The following is a 14,748-nucleotide window of genomic DNA, read 5'->3' as shown; positions in this document are numbered from 1 at the left end:
AAGAGTTTGGAGCAGCATCTCAGGCTACCTGTGGATATAGCAAAAAAAAGTCCCAGTCAGTCAACTAGTAACTGAGTGGCTTTGACCAAATTATTTAGCTTTTGTACTCCTTAGATTTCTTATTGATGAAATAGGATAGAAGAAGACTATCTACTTCATAGGGTTTGTTCCAAGGAATACATGGATTAATACATAGAAAGCGACTAGAAAACTTACTGAGGGCTTATAATACTAAGCTGTCAATGACTGTCCATTATTGCTATTATTTTAGGCAATTTATCTAACATCTGTGACCTTCAGTTTTCTCTGCTTTTAAAATGGAGCTATTATAACATGTGCCATATAGTTTTGTCAAGAGGATTAAATGAAATATTTCAATTTCACCAATGTAATATTTGGCACATGGCAGAAGTTCACTACCTGGGACTTTTTTTGTTTGTCCTTTTCTCTGGGAAAAGTGATATGTTGAGTGGGAAGACAGAATGGCTGTTGCACTAGCTGGGATTATGAAATTATGAGTGTTATTAGCTGTGTCTTAGAGGACTTGTTTCCAGTCCTACCAGCCTTCTGTCTTGGAGGATGGGGGCCTTCTGCCCTAATGTGAGTCAGAAACTGGATGGGATAGAGTCTTCAAGGAAAGGATTTTGGTTACCATATTGCAACAGGGTTTTGAAAGGCATAACTTTTATTACTGTAAACTAGTATCTAAAATGTGTACTACTCTGATGGAGTTTCCAGATTCTGTAATAAAAGATCCTGTTTTTTTCTGAAAAATGTGATCATAGCAAAAGAAATTAACCTCATTTCCCCTGTCTTGATGTTCTCTGAAGTTGCATCCTTTTTTTTTTTAATAGTTTTTAATTTTCATACAATTGTTAAAGTTACTTTCCATTTAGTTATTGCAAAATACTGGCTGTATTCCCCATGTTGTACAATACATCCTTGTAGCGTAATTCACATCCAGTAGTTTGTGCCTCTCACTCCACCACCCCTCTATTGCCCATCCCCCTACTGGTAACCACTGGTTCTCTGTATTTTGGGGTCTGCTGAAACTACTTTCAATTTGGATGAATCCACTTTTTAAGATTCCCAGGGTGGCTCTAGTGGTAAAGAACCCACCTGCCAACACAAGAGACTTAAGAGATACAAGTTCAATCCCTGAGTCAGAAAGATCCCCTGGGGAAGGAAGTGGCAACCCACTCTAGTATTCTTGCCTGGAGAATCCCGTGGACAGAGGAGCCAGGAGGGCTACAGTCCATGAGGTTGCAAATAGTTGGAAATGACTGAAACAACTTAGTGTACTTTTGGCCTCAAGACTGTCTGTGTTTGTGGCCATTCTCAGTGGACGTAGGTTCTAGAATAATAGCTTTCCCCATATACAAGTTGTTCACTTATCTCTTCCAGACCTAAATGCCAGTGCACCAATCTTACAGCTCCATTTTTCTTGCTCCCTAGACTTCCAGATCAACCTGTGTCTCAGAGGTAATTCCTGGGTGCCCATGTTGCATACCCACACCACAGTCTATTGCGTGGGGCTTTAATAGGGTACTTGGCTGTACTAGTCTCTTTCTCTTAGGGCTGGACTCTTCCCTTTACTTTGTCCCTGTCTATTATTGTTCGGGTCTTAATGCGTTGAGAGAGATGTTCCGTAACTGAGGCCATCACCTGTCTCTTTTCTGGGTATTCATTAGCAGTTCATGTGTATTGCTGAAACTCACCCATTTGAGCTCCTACTGTGAGCCCATCACTGTATCTGGGCCTACCACCATGGACCTAGTACTGAAATTTAGGCTGGGACTTTTGAACCTCTTCCACAGGGTAAATAGAACTTACTGTGTGCCTGATTCTAGGCCATCGATTCTTGGTAAGTCATAATCAACTTTACCCTGCCCTGTTAAGTCACTTTCAGAACAGGACAGCTCTGCCTGGGTTCTTGAACTCCCAGCATGGCTCACTTCAGAGCATGGCTCGAGTAATCAGTAATGGTCACCTTTTACATGTGAAAATTTATTTAGAATTGAGAGACAAACCAGATCCTAGTTCTGTGACTCAACGTGTGTGGTGCCATTGTTTCAGTCTTCAATCAAATAATTATAGAAGTAAAGGTATGTGTTTTAAGCCAGTTGCCCGTAATCAACACTCTTTAGGCAGCAGTCAGGGCTGCAGCTTTATTTGTTTATTTGAGCAGGGACTCTAGAAATCTGGTTACTGCTGCCTGACCTCATGCTGGTGGGGAAGCCAGGAGACTGACCTGGAGAACCGACTGCATAACTTCCTGCTGCATCTGGAGATTCCTCACTGAAACGACTCAATTTCTGCCTGACCCTGCCTGGCCTGGAGAACTGAGGATGAGGTCCCAGACTGAAAGAGCTTAACCGGCCGCACCAAATCCCCAGCCTGTGCTTGTGCAAATCACACACTTTGCTATTCGGATGGGAGTGGGGAGCGATTGGGAATTTGACGGAAATGAAAAGATATTTCCTCGTAACAAGAGAATGTAACATTCCACTGCTCATTCCTTTTTTTTGTGACCTCCCTGTCGTATGTGCTTGTAGATCTGCCTTCTGGGAGTTTTATTCAAGAGGATATGTCCCATTGCTCCTATCTGTGTGAAGCCGGCAAAGACTGCTGTGACCAGATGGCAAGCTGCAAATGTGGGACTCACACGGGTCAGTTTGAGTGCATCTGTGAGAAGGGCTATTACGGGAAAGGTCTCCAGTACGAATGCACAGGTGAGTGTCTGGTCTGTGTCAACTGTATCAGTTGCCTTGTTGCTCTGTAGGAAAGGAGCCCCGCGCTCAATGGCTTAACCACAAAGAATTTAGTATTGGTTTTAGATTTTTTTTTTTAATGTGGACCATTTTTAAAGTCTTTCTTGAATTTGTTACAATATTGCTTCGTTTTTATTTTGTTTTTTTGGCCATGAGGCACTTGGGATCTTAGTTCCCCAACGAGGGATGGAACGTGCTCCCCCTCCACTGGAAAGCAAAGTCTTAACCACCGGACCACCCGGGAAGTCCCAAGAGTATTTGATATTGCTTATGAATCAGTGAATCAGTTGGGCAGCACGTTTGTTCCTCAATTTGTGGTTGACCCTGAGTAGGGTTGGCTGCCCTGCTGATCTTACCTGAGTTCTCTCACCTGTTTGCACATCAGCTAGCTGGGGACCTGGGGACTTGCCCAGGCTTGCCCAGGACCTCTAGGGTGTTGTTCATGTGGCTTCTCAGACTCCATGAGGCCCCCCAGTCTTGTTCACGTGGTGGGCACAGAGTTCCAAGAGGAAGTGGAAGGCTTCAAGGACCTCTTGAAGCCTAGATCCAGATCTGGGAAGGGGGAAGGTTTGGGGCTTTTTATTTGTAATCAGTCAATAGCCAAATTGTCAAAATATGCTTCATCCTCTGTGAGAGATTGAAACAAGTGGGATTCTGGTCCTCAGGGCACCTGGAGCTTGTGGGATTGTCACCAAAAAATGTAACATTCACTTTATGGTCTTTTAGCTCCTCATAAGTCTCCACAAAGGAACATCAAAAAGCTCTAAAAGTGACATCACTTCAAAATGGAATTCACTTCTTTGACATCTGTAATTTTACCTCTAGGTTTCCTTACCATAATATCTTTGTAATTTTAATATTTTGTTAGAAAAACAACTTAGGATTCTTGTGTTTTAAATTATATTTTAGGAAATATCGACTATTTAGAAGTAGTGTGTGGTTTTTCTGTGACAGCATCTTATTTGTTCTACTTTACTTAAAAAGCAGCATGGTTTTTAGAGGTTTTTTTTGTTTCTTTTTAAACAACTCTTCCGTGGTTTGCTGCTTGGGAAAAATGTATTCCCATGGAAATTAACACCCACCAGGAGAATTTCCGGGCAGTAGGCTTACTTTATACTGTCCGGTGCGGCTGTTCACTGCTTGTTTCGTGTGAATGTTGTTTCATTTTGACATTTGGAAGGTAGGTAGGTCTGCTCTGTAACACAGAAACGTGGCTCTTCCAGGGTTGAACTTCCCAGTTTTGACCTGATCTGTTTTTCTCTCTTTTCTTCTCCTCGTGGAACATTTCTTTTTGCTTTTTCTACTTGCTGTTATTTGTTTTTTAAAATTGAAGTGTAGTTGATTTACAATGTTGTTCGTTTCTGCTGTACAGCAAAGTGATTCAGTTATACATGTATACATTCTCTTTTTAATCCTCTTTTCCATTGTGGTTTCTCACAGGACATTGAGTATAGATTCCTGTGCTGTACAGTAGAACCTTATTGATCCTTGCTGTATATAAGTGGTGGCATCTGCTGGTCCCAATCTCTGATACTGACTTTCATTCTCATTGCCCCTCATCTCCCTTCCCTCAGTTTCTTCTCCTCCTCCCCTCCCCCATCCCACTGGCCCTGATCCCATCTGGCGGACACCCTTCCTGGGTGCAAGCATCCACGCTTGCCCAGCAGAATCACTCCTTTCTTGGCCCCGTTCCCATTCCACCCAGCAGGATTTCTCATTTAAGCGGGGAAAAAGGGGGGTTGTAGAGAGTCAGCCCAACTGCCTCTGAGTTGGCAAAACGCCTCCCCTTGAGTCTTCCCACACTTCCATGAACAGCACAGCTTGGCAGCCTCCCTGACGCCCCCTCCTTCCCTCCACCCTTTCAAGCCCACCAAACACAGTCAGAAGCTCTCGTTTTCTTTGCTGCATGCTGTAGTCAGCACGTCTGTTTCCGTGTGGTCCGAGACTGAGCTGTTCCCTGCCAATAAGCCGCTGCTGAGTGGCTGCCCAGCAGCCTCAGCCATGCTGTGCCCAGCCCCTACCATTCCTGGGCACTGTAATCTTGCATCCCAGGGGACAGGCTGCATGAAGAGAGGGAGGCGGTTCACAAACCCACTGCCCCCAGTTACCCAAGTCCCTGTGGCTGCCACCAGTTGTGCATTCCAGGCTGAAAGGCACAGCTGTCTTTAAGATGTATGCAGTGGGTGGGCCCATCAGTGCAGCCTCAGCAGAGGGGACAGAAGCGCTTTGGCTGCTGGTTCTAGCCAGGAACACCAAGCACAAAAGGATTCATTTATCCATCCCTTTGCTTCAGTTAGTAAGCCTTCCTTATGTGCAAGATTTCAGCTAGATCCAGTTCATTGATATAAAAGTTGATGTTATCATCTTCGATATTTGTTTCTTAGGGATGGGAGAAAGTGGTATCGGAACTCTGAGTTGTGCTTTGCACACTTGTGGTAGGCTCTGCTCATCACTGGTTTCTCCTGCATGCTACGAGCTAAGAAAATAAATTATAACCTTCCCATGACCTGAAAGACTCATTACTAGAGTCTTACTGCTTGGAAAGGCAGAAAGAAATATTGGCTCTATATCATCCAGTACTGAAAACCTGGAAGCCGTGAGCCCCTTTTAAAATACAGTTGGTTGATAGATGTTCCTGAGCACTTCCTCTGTGCCAAGCCCTGTGCTAGGCACCAGGCAGGGGTTCAGTGGGCCGATAGACATGGTGCCTACTTTCTAGGAACTTACAGTCTAGCTACACAAAGCGATTTGTAATCGCAGACTGTGCTGTGTTGATACAGTATGAAGGAGGGATCCCAGGGAAGGTTAGGCTAATATCCTACTCTCTAAACTGAGATCTGAAGGATGGCTAGATGATAGTTATTTTTTTGCTTCAGGAGAGAATGTTACCTTTTGTTCAGAATAGTTGGAATTCTGAGCATTTATCCTCATTGTAGAAACAATGCCTTTCCAAAGCAAATCATTTCTCTTTAGAGCCAAAAGAAACCTTAGAGATTATCTGCTCTAAACTCTTTATTCTACAAGAGGAAATTGAAGTCTCAGGGAAAGGTGAGTATTTTGCTCAAGAGGGCATATCCCACCCGCGATCAGCAGGACCCAGGAAGGGACCCAGGACATTTTTCTCTAAATCCTATTCCCAAAATATCATACTGCTTATTTTGCATTTTTTTCCTGAAAAGCTTCTTGGATTCATTGCTTTTCAGAAACCGTAAACACTGAATTGTACTCAAAGTGTTTAAAAAATGCAGAAAGACTGGCTCACTTTCAGCCTCTGACACAAACTATGTCACTTTGAATGATTAAGTCCTTCTAATTCTCTGTTCCTTCTGTAAAATGGGCTTCGTAATCGTATAGTTTTATATGTGTGTGTGTGTGTGTGTGTATGTGTGTGTGTGTGTATGTGTGTGTGTGTGTGTGTGTGTATTCTTTGTCATCTGATCCACTGGGTGTATATATACATATATGTATGTATATATGCATACACCCAGTGGCTCAGATGATGAAAAGTCTCCCTGGCTCGGGAAGATCCCAGTGGAGAAGGGAATGGCTACCCACGCCAGTACTCTTGCCTGGAGAATTCCATGGACAGAGGAGCTTGATGGGCTACAGTCCATGGGTGACAGAAGAGTCAGACATGACTGAGCAGCTAACACTTTGAGTTTCACACGTGTGTGTATACATACATATATGTGTGTATGTACATAGTGGGTTGGCCAAAACATCCATTCAGACTGTTCTGTAACATTGTATAAAAAACCCAAACAAACTTTTTGGCCAACCCAATATATATGTATACTTAAGTATATCTGTAGATATGGGTATGTATATACATATGTATAGATAGATGGTTGGGTAATTGAGAGAATACACTTGGAGTGCCTAGGACAGTATCTGGCATGTCAGTTCTCAATCAGTGGTAGTTACGGTTATGAGATAATATTGTGAGAAAACTAATGAATAAACACTAAAATGCTAATCTCAAGAACGAGATACTGGAAGATAAAGGACAGCATCTCTTTTGTAAATCCTGCTCTTCTGGGTGTGACTAGTGGCCTTCACTTGAGAAATCATGCTGTTGGGAGGATAAGGAGAATCCCTGCATGCAGGTGAGTACCATCAAGAAGCACTGCAGCTTCTAAAGGTGGACAGCATATTGACCTAATGAGTATCCAGTGAAAAGCAAGAATCCTGCATGAGAAAAGGCAGCAGGATAATGTGCCATTGTATACTGAAGTAGATTGTTGGCTTGACTGGGGAAAAGTTACATGCTGAGGCAAACTGTATTTGTTAATTCGTAGAAAAGCAGAATACTAGAGCTAGCTATAGGCGTCTTTCTCAACATTCACTTGGGAGATGAGGAAAGTACATCCCACGAAGGAAGTTTTTATTTTTTGGTTGTAAGTCAGTGCTTTATGAAAGGCTGTTGATATTTTGTCTTTTTTAAAAAAAACTGACATAATTCATTTTCATTTACTGCAGGTATTTTGTATAATTCAGAAATTCAGGTATGGGATTTTAATACTACATGAGAAGGTTTAAAAGGTTGAGGAAATATCCTTCTAGGATTAGTTATTGAACTTAAGCTAAGGGAAGAAGACTCAAAACCTGTGGAATCTAACAAAAAGAAGGTGCTTCCAGTTTCTAGCTCTAGGTTTACTTTCCTCATTCTTCACAGTCAACAAAGGCATTTGAAAGTGATGAAGAGGCTGATGCTGATGATAGCAGTAATAACTGATGATGAGGATAATAATAATAGCCAATATCAATATTTTAGTGGCACTTGCTATATCTCGGGCTTCCCTGGTGGCTTAGCTGGTAAAGAATCTGCCTGCAATGCAGGAGACCTCAGTATGATCCTTGAGTTGGGAGGATCCCCTGGAGAAGGGAGCGGCTACCCACTCCAGTATTCTGGCCTGGAGAATCCCACGGACTATACATCCACGGGATTGAAAGTCAGTCATCCATGACTGACTCTCACTTTACTGTATCTCAAATACCATTTCAAGCATTGATATATGTTAACTCCTTAATGTTCAGAATAACTCTCAGGAATAGTGTTCCACTTTAGAGACAAGGAAACTAGAAGTCTGAGAGGTTAAGTAACTTATCCAGAGTCACACAGCTAATAAGAGCTGATTTATGAACCAAAATTGTCCGGCTCTGGAGTCTACCATCTAGCCACAGAGATAGACATTTAACCAATAAACACAATTAAAAATATAATTGCAAAGTGCTGTTATTTAATTTGACCCTTATGAGAGCATCAATGTTTGTTTACTTTCAACCCACGAGGTAGCAGTTTCATGCAGTTCAATCTAATACAAGGCAGGAAAAGAAGAGACTGAATGACAGAAAGGGCTAACCCGATCTTGCCACTGCTTACAGTTTTTTAATTATTACTCATTATGGAATAAGCTGGGCTTCCCTGGTGGCTCAGCTGGTAAAGAATCTACCTGCATTGTGGGAGACCTGGGTTTGATCCCTGGGTTGGGAAGATACCCTGGAGAAGGGAATGGCTACCCACTCCAGTATTCCAGCCTGGAGAATTCCATGAACTGTATAGTCCGTGGGGTTGCTAAGAGTCTGAGATGACTGAGTGACTTTCACTTCATGGAATAAGCTACAAGTTCCTTAGCAGAGCACAAAGGTTGTATGATTTGACCTCTCTTTACCCTTTGAGCTAAAAGCTGGAACTAGTTATAGTTCCCCCCAAATACCACAAGATTTGATCTCTCAGACCTTTTTTCCTGCTTCTTCAAGTCCCCTTTCCCACCACAACTGTTTGCCTTGTTCCTACTTCATCAGACTAGTGATTTAATGGGCAGTGATTTTCTAGTTCACTGTGCATCCCCATTGCCTGCTTTCAATGCCCATCAAGAAAACAGATGTAAGTATGAGGCCAAGTTTAATACCAGAATCTTGAGCAAACAAAGAACTCATTATCTAAATCTGAGGCAATTGCCTGGTGTCCACATCCGCCTTGGGCAGCATGGGATCCTTAGCACAAAGGCACGTGATAAGACTTTTTAAGAATGTATTCAGTTTACTTGAATGCAAAATATTGACATTTGGTTAACTTTTGTCAACAATTAATCAAATACAGTGCATGGTAATGGTTAATTCCCTGGATGAGTCATTTTAAAAGGCTAGTTGTGCATAGCCAATGAACTCCTCTTGTAAATCCAAGCAGTTGCAGCTGTTGTGAATTTCCCCTCAAGGGATTTGAGAGACAGTATGGAGACAATAGGCATCTTGAGGACACTGCTTTGCAGGCAAGGCTCCGTTTCAGTGAATTTGGAATGGTGAGCAGGTTGAAAATTATACCTGGATGGGGGCCAAGGCCGAGGACCAGATAATGAGCCAAAGCCCCAGTTATATTATTTTTCATAAAAGGAGGATACATAATAGAAATGGAAACAGTGAAATATTTACATGGAAATATCTTATTACACATGTAAATATATGCACACAAATCCCCACCCTCACCCTGCACACACACTCATTTTCCTGTCTAACTACTATATCATTTCTTTGGAAAGAGAAAGGACAGAAAGCTGTAGACATTCTTGAATAGAAACCAGAACATTTGGAAATCTTGTTCTCTGAGCAGAGCGTGGCTATTTTTTTCTCCCAGAAAACTTCCCTGGCTGTGCCTAATAATGGATTTGTAAGGTGTAAGGAATTTGTACAATGTATTCCTATTCACTTTTTTATGAGGGAATATTGCTGGCATGTTGACAGTGGCTCTCATCAGCTTGAGGAGGATGGGTCACTGCTGCCTGGACGGGGCTAGTTTGGTTTGCCACTGAATGAGGTAGGGATTCAGTCCTGATGGTGCGTTTTCCAGTCTATCATAATTGTTAAAACAGGACAACATGTATCATTAGACTGTAGGTGTGAAACACTACCCAACTTCAAAGTCAGAATACTGTATTTCAGTTCACTTATTGTCTTCTGCAGCTCTGTGACTTCTGTTTGGTACTTTACTATAGTTTCTATTTCTTGTTGAAGTTCTCACTGTGTTCGCTCAGTTTTCTTTGAGTTTGGTGAGCATCTTTATGACCGTGATTTTAAACTCTTTATCAGGCAAATTACTTATATCTATTTAAGGTGTTTTTTTTTTTCCCCCTGAAGTTTTGTCTTATTCCTTTGATTAGAACATATTTCTCTGTTTCATTTCCCTTGTCTCTGTACATTGCTTTCTATGTGTTAGATAAAACAGAGAGCTCTCTCAGTCTTGAAGAAGTGGCCCCATATAGGGGATGACCTGTATCTTTCAACCCTCCCCAGCTCTTGGTTGTCTCTTAAACTTTTGTGATTGTCCAAGCAGCTTATTTTATTGTACTTTATTATTAAAAAAAATTTACTGGAGTAGAATCGCTTTACAATATTGTGTTAGTTTCTACTGTGCAGTCAAGTGAATCAGCTCTACCCATACGTATATCCCCTCTTTTCTGGATTTCTTTCCCATTTAGATCACCATAGAGCATTATTGTGGAGAAGGAAATGGCAACCCACTCCAGTATTGTAGCCTAGAGAATCCCATGGACAGAGGAGCCTGGTGGGCTGCTGTCCATGGGGTCGCACAGTCAGACACGGCTGAAGCGCCTTAGTACGCATGCATGCATTGGGGAAGGAAATGGCAACCCACTCCAGTATTCTTGCCTGGAGAATCCCAGGGACAGAGGAACCTGGTGGGCTGCCGTCTGTGGGGTCGCACAGAATCAGACATGACTGAAGTGACTTAGCAGCAGCAGCATAGCATTACTGAGTCGAGTTCCCTGAGCTATATAGGACAGCCTATTTTTATTTTTATGGCATCCGACTCCAGTACTCTTGTCTGGAAAATCCCATGGACGGAGAAGCCTGGAAAGCTGCGTCCATAGGGTTGCTGAGGGTCAGACACGACTGAGAGACTTCACTTTCACTTTTGACTTTCATGCATTGGAGAAGGAAATGGCAACCCACTCCAGTATTCTTGCCTGGAGAATCCCAGGGACGGGGAACCTGGTGGGCTGCCGTCTATGGGGTCGCACAGAGTCGGACACGACTGAAGTAACTTAGCAGCAGCATTTTTATTTTTAATGGCTCCCATTAGTTGAGGGTGTGCAAAACCTGCAGGTGTTCCAATGGGGAGGGATCTCAGTCAGCACCTAGATTCAGGCTGTTTGGAATTCATACCTTCAGGCAGCAGCTTTTAAAGTATGCAAATACATACAGTCTACAAGTGGAAGACTCACTGGCTGCCAGAGCCAGGCCATCTGGTGGTGTCCCCAGAGTGGTAGTCACAAAAATTGGGGCTCCAGATGAGTTTCTAAACTCCTCTCCAGGAGGCCATCAGCAAGGTGTGGCGAGAGGAGAGAGCAAATAAAGATGGCATCCAACTGCCTGGGTTCCCTGAGAGCACCTCTCTAGGTCTCCTTGTGCTTGGCAAACCTGAGGCTACCCCTCAGGCTCCAGAAGAAGCAAATAGGCCTCTTTCATAGAAAGTCAGGGCAATGTTTCAGTCTGTAGTCTGTGCAGTGCCCTGGGGGTGCTAGCCTGCCTGAACAGTCTCTCCCATTGTTATAAGGCCCAGAGGACTCCAAAGCAGTTAACCCCCATCCCCACCACCATCTCCAGAGCCTTGCAATCCAGCAGCATCTCCTGGGAGGCAGCCTCAAAACCCGGCCACCAGACGCGTGTGAAGCCTCCCTCTGGGAGATTCTGGCATTTTGGTTTGTCCAAGGAGAGCATGAAGTTAGCACCTCCCCTTGGAGAGCTCTGGAAAGGATTGTAAATAGCATTTACACGTGGATTTAATTAGAAACCTGCCCTTTGGGCTGCAGCTAGAAAGCTTAATTAACAGAGAAAGTCTGTGCTCCAGGGAGCTAAAGCCTCTTCCTGTCTCTTGAGGGCGGAAGCGGTTTAAGAACTTTTTCTCCATTGGTTGCTCTTTCTCCTTTGGGACCTACAAGCATAAGTCCCACCCACTTCCAGAGCCGAGCAATCTAGGGGTAGCTGCTACTGAGCAGCCACAAAAACTGGGGCACTGGCCATGTTTGAAAGCTCCCCTTTTGGAGGTACTGTGGCTCTAGAGTATAGCAGAGGGAGAGAATATAGATGGTGCCTGTTGGGAGAAAGAAGGAAATAAGAAAAAAGATGGTATCCACTAACCAGCGTGAGGAAGAGAATGAGGGTAAAAGATGGTGTCCGCCAGCCAGCAGGCCTCTGTGTGGGTCTAAACTCAGACGCTTTAAGATGAGCAAATGAACTTGAGTCGTATCAAATCTGGATGCCTCCGGACCCTCTGTCTCTGCGTTGAGCCCCGTGTCAGGTGAGTCATGAAAGACCCCATTAAGAGGCATTTCTCAGTTCCTTACAGTCTGTGGGTTTCTTGGACTTGAGCCCTGTTGGATTTCAAAGCTATATGTTTCGGGGTATTGTCTCTCAGATGCAAGTGTTACAAGTTGGGAGCCCACTGTGGGGTTCAACTCCTCCCTCCTCAGGGAGCAGCTCCAGGTTTTGAGTTCTCTCTGATTTGTGGGTGGCCATGCTGGGATGGGGTTTATGATGAGGTTTTGTCCCAGCTCCTCCTGCCTGCTTCTATGGGGGCTTTGTCTCCTTGGCTCAATGTGTGTGTGTGTGTGCGCATGCTCAGTGGTGTCCGACTCTTTGCGACCCCATGGACTGCAGCACGCTAGGCCTCCCTGTCCATCACCAACTCCCGGAGTTTACCCAAACTCTTGTCCATTGAGTCAGTAACGCCATCCAACCATCTCATCCTCTGTTGTCCCCTTCTCCTCCTGCCTTCAATCTTTCCCAGCATCACAGCTTTTTCAAATGAGTCAGCTCTTTGCATCAGGTGGCCAAAGTATTGGAGTTTCAGCTTCAACATCAGTCCTTCCAATTATCACTCAGGACTGATCTCCTTTAGGATGGACTGGTTGGATCTCCTTGCAGTCCAAGGGACTCTCAAGAGTCTTCTCCAACACCACAGTTCAAAAGCATCAATTCTTCTGCGCTCAGCTTTCTTTATAGTCAAACTCTCACATCCATACATGGCTACTGGAAAAACCATACATAACCTTGACTAGACGGACCTTCTTTCTCTGGGGAATCTTCACAAATCAGGGATGACACCCGCATTGGCAGGCAGATTCTTTACCACTGTGCCACCTGGGAAGCCTTGGCCAATGTGTTGTAGTTGCTTAGATGGCCTTTAGGTTTTTTCAGAGGAAATTGTCCCATATGTATTATAGCTGCAGATTCTGTGTGTGTTGTGGGAGGAGATGACCCGGGGATCCTCCTCCATCGCCGTCTTGAGCGGAGACCTCCCAAAGTCAGTATGTCGTTTTCTTTAGAAATATGCATAAAAATATACCCAATGTTCTGAAATTGTCAAAAAAAGATTATGAACAATTCCTGCTTCTCACTGTAAAATATTCCTTGCTTCCTTCTTCTTTCCCCCAGTCACACTATAAGTAACTTTCCTATAGCGGTGAAAGGGAGACAGAGGGAAAACAATTAACACCTGATAAATAAGTAATCTTCAAATATTTTTGCTCATATAAACACTGAAGAAAGATTGAAAATGCATGTGCCCCTCATTGCTTTTTAAGAGGCCATCCACACTTTTCAACAGGGTTTTTAAAGATGGCATTTCCATAGTACTGTATTGATGTTTAAAAACCATTGTGCAATTATACTCCAATAAAAATTTAAAACAAAATAAAACTGTTGTATTACTGTTAAACATTCCCACCAAAGTCTAAATACTAGAGCAAATTTGATTCTTTCTAGTAGTATCCATTTATGAAGAAGCACTTAAATTTTTTTATTGAAGTTGAGTGTTGTGTTAGGTGTACAGAAAAGTGATTCAGTTATGCATGTACGTGTTGTGTTAGGTGTACAGAAAAGTGATTCAGTTATGCATATACGTATTCTTTTTCATATTCTTTTCCCTTATGAAAGTGAAAGTCGCTCAGTCCTGTCCAACTCTTTGCAATCCTATGGACTATACAGTCCAGGGAATTCTCCAGGCCAGAATACTGGAGTGTAGCCTATCCCTTCTCCAGGGGATCTTCCTGACCCTGGGATCGAACCAGGGTCTCCTGCATTGCATGCAGATTCTTTACCAGCTGAGCTACATGGGAAACCCGCTTTTCCCTTCTAAGTTATTACAAAATAGTGAGTGTAGGGCCTTTCCTGGTAGTCCAGTGGTTAAGACTCTGTGCTTCCTCTACAGGGCACAAGGGTTTGAACCCTGGTCAGGGAACTAAGACCCACATGCCTAACAGTGCAGCCGAAGAAAGAGGAAAATACTGAGTATAGTTCCCTGTGCTATACAGTAGGTTGTTGTTGGTTTTATATATATTAATAGTAGTGTGCATATGTTAATCGAAACCCCAGTTTATCCCTCTCCCACCCTTCCCTCTTTGGTAACCAAAAATTTATTGGTCTGCAAGCACCTTTTTTTTTTTTTTTAAGTGCAGAAACTTTCCATGTTTTCTTAGATCTTCTTACTCCACCTCCACCACATAATTCTGTTCTAATGAAAGTATTTTTATGTCCTAAAGCCTTTTGTTGATCACAGACGTCTACTTTTCTGCTACAAAAATTGTTGATATCAATTGAAATTTTCACATGTTCTGTGACCAAAATGGCTAACAGATTGTTATTTTTTCAATTGTTATTTGTATATAATGTGTCAAACATTATTATACATTTTGATACTTATTACATATAAAAATAAGATACTGTTGGAGATTCACCTGTTAATAAGATGGCTTGTTCATTAATTCATGGATCCATGGATTTGTCATTCACTGTTAGAATAAGAGACCTTACAGCATTCATTTCAGTGTTTTTCATTTTTGTAGCTTTCAGTGCTGAAAACCTTCATACAGAAATGTAGATGGGACTTGAAAAAGTTGGGCTAAATTGATGTCACTTAGTTCTAGGAATTCCTCCTGAGTGGCATGCCAAAAATAAATGA

At 42.9% G+C, this 14,748-nt stretch overlaps 1 protein-coding gene across 1 annotated transcript in view; it reads left to right on the top strand.

Annotated features, from left to right (window-relative positions):
• SVEP1 (sushi, von Willebrand factor type A, EGF and pentraxin domain containing 1) overlaps positions 1–14,748 on the top strand; it is a 208,629-nt gene that overhangs the window by 37,410 nt on the left and 156,471 nt on the right. Inside the window, exon 3 of the mRNA XM_010808239.4 lies at positions 2,556–2,732. Coding sequence (XP_010806541.2) covers positions 2,556–2,732 — 177 coding nt within the window. The remainder of the gene's footprint in view (positions 1–2,555; positions 2,733–14,748) is intronic.

Source organism: Bos taurus, chromosome 8, assembly GCF_002263795.3.
Source record: "Bos taurus isolate L1 Dominette 01449 registration number 42190680 breed Hereford chromosome 8, ARS-UCD2.0, whole genome shotgun sequence".
NCBI classification, from domain to species: domain Eukaryota; kingdom Metazoa; phylum Chordata; class Mammalia; order Artiodactyla; family Bovidae; genus Bos; species Bos taurus.
The sequence above is the reverse complement of the archived record's forward strand: the minus strand, read 5'-3'. Positions and strand labels throughout refer to the sequence as shown.